This window comes from Gopherus flavomarginatus, chromosome 4, assembly GCF_025201925.1.
Source record: "Gopherus flavomarginatus isolate rGopFla2 chromosome 4, rGopFla2.mat.asm, whole genome shotgun sequence".
NCBI classification, from domain to species: domain Eukaryota; kingdom Metazoa; phylum Chordata; order Testudines; family Testudinidae; genus Gopherus; species Gopherus flavomarginatus.
Window position 1 is genome coordinate 49,941,265 of NC_066620.1, and position 10,826 is coordinate 49,952,090.

At 39.5% G+C, this 10,826-nt stretch overlaps 1 protein-coding gene across 6 annotated transcripts in view; it reads left to right on the forward strand.

The window, feature by feature from the left end:
* The window catches only part of KCTD3 (potassium channel tetramerization domain containing 3), a 60,233-nt gene extending 51,295 nt beyond the window's left edge, over positions 1 to 8,938 (forward strand). For 4 of the 6 annotated variants that reach the window (XM_050950216.1, XM_050950218.1, XM_050950220.1 and 1 more), the window contains exons 14-18: positions 2,006 to 2,161; positions 3,852 to 3,948; positions 6,637 to 6,821; positions 6,907 to 7,045; positions 7,661 to 8,938. In XM_050950216.1, coding sequence (XP_050806173.1) covers positions 2,006 to 2,161; positions 3,852 to 3,948; positions 6,637 to 6,821; positions 6,907 to 7,045; positions 7,661 to 8,225 — 1,142 coding nt within the window. In that variant the 3' untranslated portion in view covers positions 8,226 to 8,938. The remainder of the gene's footprint in view (positions 1 to 2,005; positions 2,162 to 3,851; positions 3,949 to 6,636; positions 6,822 to 6,906; positions 7,046 to 7,660) is intronic. The other 2 variants (XM_050950217.1, XM_050950219.1) reach the window with 1 other exon arrangement.
* The last annotated feature ends 1,888 nt before the right edge of the window (positions 8,939 to 10,826 follow it).

Genomic DNA, 10,826 nt, shown 5'->3' on the forward strand with positions numbered 1-10,826 from the left:
AGACATCCAGTTTGGATTTAAAGGCTCCAGGTGATGGAGAATTTACCATTTCTATCAGCAAGCTGTTCCAGTGACTGTTGCTCTGTTGTTTAATTCGGAGATGCAGGTATGCTTGAGATGGTTTGTTTATGAGGAAAGCAAGTGTGTGTGATGAGGTGGGTGAGTTAATATTTCTTATTTATTCCTGGGGGAATTCTGCACCTAATATTTTAAAATGCTGCATATTTTATTTGTCAAAATAACGCAATATAATTACATCAGTTTCACTTATTTTGGTAATTTATTTCAAAATACCTGTCAGCAAGTATGTCTGTAACAATACAGACGACAAAAAAGATTCCCCCAGGAGTAGAGAGTTTAAGAAACCTCTACAACAACCCTGTTCCTCTGTTATGCTTTTGTCGGGTGCCTCAGGCTGGGTGTGTCACATGTACCAGCTGGGCACATCTTGGAGGAAAATTCTGTCCCTTTGGTATTTTAGTCAATTCTTGTTTTTTTTTCCCCTGACCCTGTAGGGTTACCATATTTAAAGTTCCAAAATAGAGGAGGCTACTGGGGGAGGGGAATGTGCTGGAGGGGTGTGTGAACTGGGAGGGGGCATGTGTGCGTACTGGGAGAAGATATTTGGGAGATGCGAGAGGGGCTGTGCAGAGGCCCCTTGGCTCACACCTACACCTCCCATCTCCTCCCATAGCCTAGCCATGGGGCCAGACACATGCATCCTCTTTCCCCAGAGCCCAGCTGCAGGGCGCCACCTGGCCCAGGTTCCTGCACCCCTCTCTTATCCCCAGAGCCCAGCCACAGGCTTCGTTTCGCATAGCTTCATTACTGTCCTGTCGGGCAGTAATGGCCCATACTTGCTGTTAGTGAGGGGCACAATTTTAAGATTTGGTCGCCTCTGGAACAACTTGAGTCATACTCTCCCACCTCCCCCACCCTGCCCTCAGTCCCCTTCCTGGAAAGCAGCAGTTCCTTTCTGCAGATCTGGCAACTTCCGTGCAGGGAGGGGGCCTGGCTGCACCGTGTGACCGAACAGGGCTGGCAAACCTGGAACCACGGTCTGCCTGTGCCTCCCATGTAGGTGAACTAGGTGTTGGGCTCTACCAGGTTCAGCAGCCCCTAATGGCAGTCAGCAGTGCCAATTCTGTGTGTGGGGGAAACAAAATTCTGCACTGCGCAGTATTCCCCCAGGAGTATTTATTGGACCAACTTCTCTTGGTGAGAGAGACAAGCTTTTGAGCTACATAGTATTCCCTCACCCACCTTCTCTATCTAACATGGGACTGACCTGGCTACAACAACTGTGTGTGTGTGCGTGCGTGCGCGCGCGCAACAATAGTAAGATGTACACCTTAACATGTTAATTAAACTTTACAACAGCACTGGAGGGTAGGTAAACAGATAATGTTATTCCTACTTTATAGATGGGGAAAACCAAGGAAGAAAAGCTCTGTGACTTGTATAACCCACAGCAAAAAGTATGTTAGAAGTCAGGAGTTGTACAGTACACGCAGTATGCACAGGACCCACTTTTCAGATGTTTGTAATTTTTGCAGTCCAAATTTATTCAGAATGTATTGCTACTTCTAAGGCTTTCGTAAGCATTTTGATTCAGAAAACAAAATAAGTAATTTAACTATTGATGACTACAATTTCCTCTCATTTTATCATCGCAATTGATTTGAATGCATTTTATTGAACTTGCTCAGAAGTTAATGTATTTTTAATTACTGAGGGTATGTCTACACAGCAAAGAAAAACCCTTGCAGGGTCCTAGAGCCCAGGCTCCAGCCTGAACCTGGAAGTCTGCAGCCCAAGCCTGAGTCGGCTAGCACGGGCCAGCCACGGATGTCTAGTTGCTGTGTAGAGATACTCTGAGACCCTAGATAATTTTCATTACATCCTAAATGTTATGGCTTATAAATTTAAAAGGTGTTTTAAAAACAGTCTTTCATCTCTTGCAAATATTCCAATGTTTGTTTTGTTTTTTTCTTTTTCTGTCTAGTTTGTGCCGACAACAACCACGTTCGGACATGGACAGTGACTCGATTCAGAGGAATGATTTCCACACAGCCAGGGTCTACTCCCTTAGCTTCATTCAAAATCTTGTCCTTGGAGGAAACAGAGAGCCATGGTAGTTACTCTTCTGGAAATGACATAGGTAGGAAAAATGTTTTTCCATTACTTTGTACTGGACTTTTGGAGGGCTACTGTGCTCTGGAAGGTTCATTGCAGGCATTTAGCCTGATTTCTGCTCTCGCTTCATGTTTATGTGACTCCATTGACCTCAGGTGTGTGAGTCTGATTTACACCAGAGTAATTACAGCATAATCAGCTTGCATTTTGATGATACTGTAGCATGACTATAATATTCCTGTTTGAAAACTGATTCCAGCTAGAGTTAATTTGATTTGTCTTTCCATAGACTCACTTTACAGTACTGGGCAAAGTGGTTTCCCAGAGGGACCCATTTAAGAGAAGTTGTGCCTTGTGATTCCTATAAATTACCTAGAAATCTGTTGGTTACCTAATGTACCCTTTTTAATAGCATTTTTATAGAGAGAGAGAACAAGATTGAGATTATGGAAGAATATATTAGAACTGATTTGCATGAGATTTTTGGGTTTGTTTCACAATGTGCTATCACATTTTGTAAATGAAACAAAAATTAACATTATACACGAGTCTAATATTTAACATTATACTCATGTTACATTTCAAAACTACACTGAAACCGTTACAAAACGAACAGAATTGTGAAAAACCTAAGTAAAGACTAATATTGCACCTGTTGTGACATGATGTTCTTTACAAAACACTGAATGGGTAGACAGGTAGCAAGAAGAAAAGCCATCCTCATTTGTTTTTTTAATCCATCAAAAGTTCTTGTTATAATTCTAAACTGTGCCCTCTGAGGCAAGGACTCTTTTTTATTTATACAGCACCTAGCACACTAGAACACTGATCCTAGATTGAGGCTTCCAGGAACTCTTGTAATACATATACTGATAAACAACTATTTGCTCTTAACTTTTTACAGTGTTGATATTGTAGAATCTTGGATTAGTGCAAAATGTTACACATGGAGATGCCATCCACTTTGAAGAGCAAAGTTCCCTTGGTTGTTTCCTGTTAAGAAGTTTAGTGTCCCCCCCCCACTCCCCAAAAAAGAAAAAAAAACAAAAACGTGATGGGCGATCTGCTAGTAATTGAATTAAGGCCTCCAACCTCTTGCACAGGGGCTACCAAACAGCTATAAAGAACTTTTCAGTCAATATGGGTCTGATTTATTTATTTTTTTCAATTTTATGAATCACCTGCATCTCCGCTTGACATTAGAGGGAGGTGCAGGTGCTCAGCAATAATGAAAAATCAGACTCTAGAAAATTTGGTCACATTAGTGACCAAGAGGTTATGGACCCCGTATCATATTTCAGATCCCATAAATATTTTCTTGCAATACATCATAACAAATTAACTCTTTATAGTAGAGTAATGGAAAATTACACAGAGATGGGTTTATTTTCTGTTAAAAAACCAAAAATGCATCAAATTGATTTGACAGTCTAAAGTGAACATCTTCCTTGGTAGTTCAGAATTACTCAAAATAATTGGGTAACCTTTCCGTTTGGGTTTTCTATTGTGACTTGTCAGTAATTATACATCACAATGCGAAAGTAGTGTGGTGTTTTGCTAAACTAGGAATCAGTGAAGATTCCTGGTTCTTTTAATTAGACTGAATCTGTGTGAGTAATTTTGATTTCTAGATAGGGTAGGAATGGTTAAGTTTTTTTGCCAATAACTTCTTGGAGTAATGTGTTTTGAAATACTTTTTCTCTTTCTAACTACAGGACCATTTGGAGAGCGTGATGATCAACAGGTGTTCATCCAAAAAGTTGTTCCCGTCACTAATAAACTCTTTGTCAGGTTGTCTTCTACTGGGAAAAGGTAAAAGCACAAATCATCTGTTGCATCTCTGATAAAATCCACTTATTGTACCTGTCCAAGAGCTGACACCTAAGATTGTTGGCTCTGATACTTGTGCTAGCAAGTCAAAGCACAAAGATGCTGTATAGAACTCATTTCTCACTTATGCATTTAATGTGCATATCTGACAGGTATAATCACTTTAATGTAAACATACAGTCGCTCTGCTCTAGTTTCATTGTCAGTGCCAACAATAAGGGGTGTCTTGTTTTGCTTTTACTTACTTCACCAGAAGAACTTCCCAAGAAAGAGAATAATTTCAAAAAAGTATAGAAAGTGTAATTGGCTGAAAGGCAATTTAAAAAATTGTTTAAACCCTTTTGGCTTTGCTTTTACTACACAATGTATTGCTTGAAAAAGACCTTGAAGAGTTAACTGACACAATGCCTTGGATAGATAATCTCAATAGACTTTTTGCTTCAGTACTCCCAGTCCTCATTCACTGGGCAAAACGGAGAACTGGGAGTAAGGACCCCCCTAGGTTATCTTTCTGGTGTTGCTGCTAGCTCACTGTGATATTGGGCTAGTGAAGATGTCTCTCTATACCAATATGTAAAATGGATATACTCTACCTTCCAGGGTGCTGTTTAGCATTGGCTGAAAGGCTACGTAAGGGTAAAAAGATCAATTTGGGTTTCACTTGTAGCATAACAGTAAAATTGTACTTTGCAAGTTAAATGCAAGCTGGCTGCAGGCAAACCATGAGTGTACTCTTTTAATGGATGCTTAATTATGTTCCTGATTTTAGAGCGGTCTTCTGTTCTTCCATATGTTGGTGTGTATTGCTACCCTTTCATTAAAAAACTGATACTCTGCTTACTTTTAGTTTTAAAATAAATGAAAGCCATAGCAGGTGTGGCAGTAGCTAACATGCTCTTGAAAGCCCTGGATACTAGTGTTAAATTGAAAGTGCTAGTACAGCTATGGCTGTTAATAGTAGTTCACCAGTACCTACTATCTGTAACACATGGCCTATCATCGGTTAATCTTGTAATGAATACAAACCCTTTAAGAGAATCAATCTTCTTTGCATCAAAGTTCATTACATATAGTCATAAGTAACTGTTAAAGGAATTAATCAAGAGAATACATTTTCCGCGCACCTAGGCTATCCACTTGACAGCTTGTTTGTTTTTTAAGCAAATAGCATTAGAAGCCCGTAATATGGTTGGAGGCCAAATTATTGTCCCAATGAATGTTATAAATCACTGTGATTTAATGTTCTATGCATACACAGTGAAGAAACTGCCAAATGTTTATTAAAATTGGTGTCATATTAGGATAAATTTTAACAAAGTAATTCAAAACCATTTTCAACTGCGACCTGTTTTTTTGTTTCCTGTCCTGTTTTGTTATGGCAGACTTTGTATTCTAATCAAACTATTCTTCCCTGATGACTTAATTAAGCCACAATTTAAAATTTTGATACCACGGTAATCTCAATAGTTATGAGTAAAGCAACAGAGGAATTCCTAAATGCTTAGCCATTGTTCCTTCCCTTTAATTCGTACAATGCAGGAGAAAGTTTCAGTTTGAATATCCTATTTGTTTTGTTCACTAACACAGTGGATGTATAAAAAGCAAATCTATTGTGGACTGGATTAGATGACTCCTAGGGTTTGTCTACATGGTAAGTTACTGCGTGGCAACTCAGGGTGTGAATATATAGCACACCAGCTTGTCCCACGCTGATGTCCGGTATGGACACTTCTACAGTGAAGTGAGAGTCTTGGAGAACAGATTAGGGTATTGCTACGCACTCTGCAGCTGTCACTGTGCTGTAGAGTCATACCCTGGCTTGTCACACAGTTACTTGCCATTAGCTGAATCCACAGTATGGAGGTACTCACCATGGGCTATGACAGTGGTGGAATTTGTCCTCAAGCGTTTAGTTTTTTTTTAAACAATAAGAAGGAACATGACGGAGGTGGCTAACATCCCCAAGTTTTACAGGCTTCCTGATTTCACTGTTGGGTGAGTGACATGACAGCTACCCTAAACTTCAGTCATTTCATTCCCAACCTCATTTTTTCCTCTCATGTAATTCTTTTCTTTTCATCTTGGTGTGAAATTTTCTGAATGTAAATAAACTTTTTGATTAAACTGGTTAGTTTTTTAAATTAAGAGTGCTCTGGACTTTGTGTCTCTGTGAGAACAAGTACCTGTGACATGTTTGAAGGAACTTGTTCAGTAAACTTTAAAAACAGACAGCAGTTGGAAATTACATATTAGTCTTGTACAATACTTAATATATGGTGCTGACTTTGAACACATCCTGAGCCCAGATCTCTCTGTAGAAGCACATGCAAACCTAAAATCAGGAAATCTGTAACGCAGATTCCATAAGAAAGCAGGAAACTAATTATGGGGTTGGGGTTTTTTTTAAATGTCTAGCAGCTACTCGGTACTCTTTTCCCTTCTCTTTTGGAAACTTACTAAAAGTAACATTTAGAAGTGAACTGCAAAAAATGTTATGAGTTAGAAATGAGTGTTAAAAGAGAAGGGTGTAATTCAGCATAAAATAAACCATAGCGCCTTCTATCCAAAGATCTTAATATTAATAAATTAAGCCTCACAGTTGCCCTCTAGGATATGTGATAACTATAGTTAGGATTATAATCTGTAATTATGTTAAATGCCTTTTTGTAGAATATGCGAGATCCAGGCCGTCGATTGTACCACAATTTCTTCATTTACTGTACGAGAATGTGAAGGATCCAGTAGGATGGGCTCAAGACCACGACGTTACCTCTTTACAGGTCATTCAAATGGCAGTATTCAGATGTGGGATTTGACCACAGCGATGGACATGGTTAATAAAAGTGAAGAGAAGGGTAGGTTGTAATGTAGCAGAACTTATTTTTTGGCTTAAATGCTTGCATTAGAGGTAATCAGTGACCACTATCTATCTTTTCTAAGATGTAGGGGGTCCGACAGAAGAAGAGCTGCTTAAGTTGCTTGATCAGTGTGATCTGAGCACTTCACGCTGCGCTACTCCTAACATCAGTCCAGCAACTTCAGTAGTTCAGCAAAGCCGTCTGCGGGACTCAAGCTCTAGGTAGGCCAAAGATCCATAGGATATACTATCAGCTTTGTGTGCCAAGACTTAGGTGAAAACTTTCAAACTTGAGTGTCTAATTTTAGGCACTCTCAGTCCATATTTGGGCACCTGAATAAGTGCCCTGATGTTTTTGGGACACTGCTCCCAATGGAGTTGCATTTGTACAATTTAGGGAATATGTGAGCCCTTGCTCACAGAGATAGGCAGGCTGGAAATCCTGAGCACATTCCACTGCCAATTATAGGACAAGCACAGCTGAGTGTGCTCTGGGATTAATAGTTCTGAAACATTCTCCCTCAAAAATCGTATTTCTCTTTGGGTAACACACATGCAGCTGACAGGCTATCAGGCCTCAGGTGTTCAGAAGTGTTATTCCCATGGATTATATGTGTATGCTTTGTAACATCTGGGAATCCAATATACTCGTCACAAATTCCAAATGGTTTTCTATTTGGCTAGAGAGAAGGAACAATCTGCTGCATGTTTCTTACCTTTGAAAGCTGAAGTCTGTTCTGAGGAGGGTGATGATGATGTTCATTCACATCAGTATTTGTTGTAACCCGTGACATGAGAAAGGAGGGAGAAATGTTTTACTGTTGAATGTGTTTTCAGCCTCCAGTTACAGCACCATGAAACTATCCATGAAGCTGCTACGTATGGCTCAGTAAGACCATATAGAGAGAGTCCTTTATTAGCCAGGGCAAGACGGACTGAGAGCTTTCACAGTTACAAGGACTTTCAGACTTTTAATATGAACAGTAATATGGTGGACAAGGCTGTCCCTGAGGCTGGCAATCTGAGTCCAGTACAAGCTGAAATGAAGAAGGCAGCGGGTGAGAGCAACCCAACAGACAAAAAGGCAACAGTACTTGAAGTAAGAGCTACTAGAATATCATCAGATGCTGGGGCAGAGGTTCCGAAAGTGCCTGAAATCTCTTCAGAAGTGAAGAAAAGAGGGCCAGATGATGAAAGTGAGAACAAAGTAGAGAATAAAAAGAAAAGTGGATTTGATGGAGGCGTGTTCCTGGGAAGAAAGAAGGTACCTCCTCTGGTGTCTTCACCAATTATTGTGGAAGGAGGGCCTGAATCACCTGGTACAGCGTCCCCATCACCCACAAAGACTACTTCTCCACGCCACAAGAAGAGTGACTCTGCCTGCCAAGATTATAGCTTGTGAAAATGCTAAAAGTGATGTACATTTGTTTTCAAGGGTTCAGATGAAAGTTTAACACTTAAATGGATGTAACTTTTACACTACAGATTTATCCTTTAAAAAGGCTTCATTTGAGTGTCTCTAACTGAAAGAGTTAAAACTGTAATAAGTTTTCATAGTGCATCTCAGCAACTTGGGTTTACAGCACAACCAGCAAATATACTCTAAATTGATGTACTTCATTTTCATATTGTATAAAGCCAAACAATACTTGGTACAAAACATTGATGTAAAATCCTGTTTTATGCAGTCCAGCATGCACTACAGTATTTGTCTTAGGAAGAGTTTTATAGGTAACTTTCTAAGTCCCATTGCTGGACCTTCCCTTTGCACTCACTAAAATATTAAATGTCTGTCACCTGCTTACTGGCCGTTAAAGTCACCATGAATATTATTTGCAGTTCCTTGGGGTCACCCATCGGGCCCTTTCACCTCCTTCAAGTTAATAGAAAATTAGCTGGGTGCTAAAAGCTATTTCATCACTTAGAAAAGCTTCTCTTGCTGAAGTCTGCCTTGTTTGTAGAGCAACGATGTTGTTTTTCAGTATTGATAAATTTGACATTTATGTGCTACCATTCTTTTGTTTATGAAATACATTCAGAAAGTCTTGCTTACAGATGCTCTAAAACATTATTTTACATATCTTGATCCTAATATTAAAATGCAAAGGAATGTTATTACCTGTACTTTTTTCCTCATTTCTCTTTGCAGAGCTTTCAAATACCTGAGATTATAAACTGTAACCTCTTGTGGAGGGGGAAAAAAGCACACATTTTGCTGCTCATTACTGTATATAACACTAATGTCTAAGAAATAGACTCACTATCTCTTGTTAGAAAACTTACTAGGCTATTCATACATTCCTCTTCTAAGCTTGCTGCTGTACAATAACGCCATAGTGGTGGTATGCTCCTCAACCAGAAATGCTGGATTCAAGTCCCCCCACATCTTCCTTACAGCATCAGTAGTACTAAACTTTAATAAAAGTAGGGCATGCAGAGTTAAGTGGATACCTCCCATGCAACTTTAATGTATTTTTATGAAGATACATTGCTATAATGTGCAGACTTTAGCTGGACATCCTAAGTAACTGAGTTTTGCTAGTGTGAGGGTGATTTTTGTTCTAGTTGCAGTCCTTAATACGTACATCAGTTCCTTTGCAGACAGTTTCCACAAATTTGGATGGGAGCTTTGAACCAGGTAAGACTTGTGAAAGGTGCTTGCTATTTTGGTTGATTATGCACTAGGACAGTCTGCCAGGCATTTAGGAGCAATGACTTACAAAGTTTTGGCAATTTTTAAATGCATCAAGATTTACAGAAATGGAAAAACAAATGAGCTAGAATGTCCTTTCCTTCTTCCTCAAATTTTAGTTCTTTATTAAAGAATCATTTTTAGCCTCTTTAAGGAATGCAGGGTTGTAGCCATGATGGTCCCAGGATATTAGAGACACAAGATAGATTAGGTGATATCTTTTATTAGACCAACTTCTGTTGTTGAAAGTGAAACTTTCAAGCTACGCAGCGCTCTTCATAGTAGTGTTATAGCATGTGGTTTTGGTTATTACTCTTGATGTCATTTTCCATAAAATATAGGGGAAAAATTGGATCCTCAGACTGAGGTCAGTGTAATTCTGTGCTGAAAAATTCAAAGTGGAAAACATCGTGTATCAGGTAATGACATCATATCAAATGGGCTCACTTTACAATTATTTTTTAAAGTCAGCCTTGCAAGTTCACCCAGTGAGCTGAAAGTTTCAAGCTGTTTTTATTTTTTTCTGGCTCAGACTTTCAGTGGGGTTGTAGAAATAGGTATGCGGTGGGGTTGTAGAAATAGGTATGCAGTATTTGGTGTGGTGATGTGAGAACCAGCTTTATTTTAAATTCTCACAGTGAAGGAGGAAACTCAAGTCTGGTAGTTTTAGATACTTTTCAGATTACAACCTTACTTTGAGATTCCAGGTGCTAGGTGCAGCCAAAGCAAAAACTGCTGCTGGGGGTAAAATGGATGCCAGCTGGGGCCAGTGCTCCCAGGTATGTAGCCTTGGGGAAAAACTGGAGGAAGGAGCCATACCCAGACCCACTGTCATAAGAGCAGCTAAAGCAGGGACTGTCAAACTTCCTCTCCCCCTCTATGCTTATTGGCTCTTCACTTCAACCCTCTTCTTCCCCCTCCCTATCAATGCCTTTCACCTCAGAGTTACACCTGCTCTGTCCCCTTCTTTCCAGTTAGCTTACCCCTCTCAAAAAAAATAAAATAAATCAAGGCTCTTTGCAGCCATTACATAGTTCACTCAGTTGTATTGTTTCCCCCTTCCAGTGTTTATTTAGATTGTAAACTCTTCAGGGAAGGGATTATCTACTCTTTTTGCACAGTGGGGCCTGATTCTTGGGTGGTTCTTAGGCTTTACTGTAGTAAACATGATATTCTTGCATATTAATAGGGGGAAATTAAATCTTCATTCCATGGCATGAATGCACTATAGTATTTGTAGAGTTCTACTTAAATATTGAATGCTATGATATTCCTTTACTTATACAATCCTTTCAGTCCCTTTCACTTATG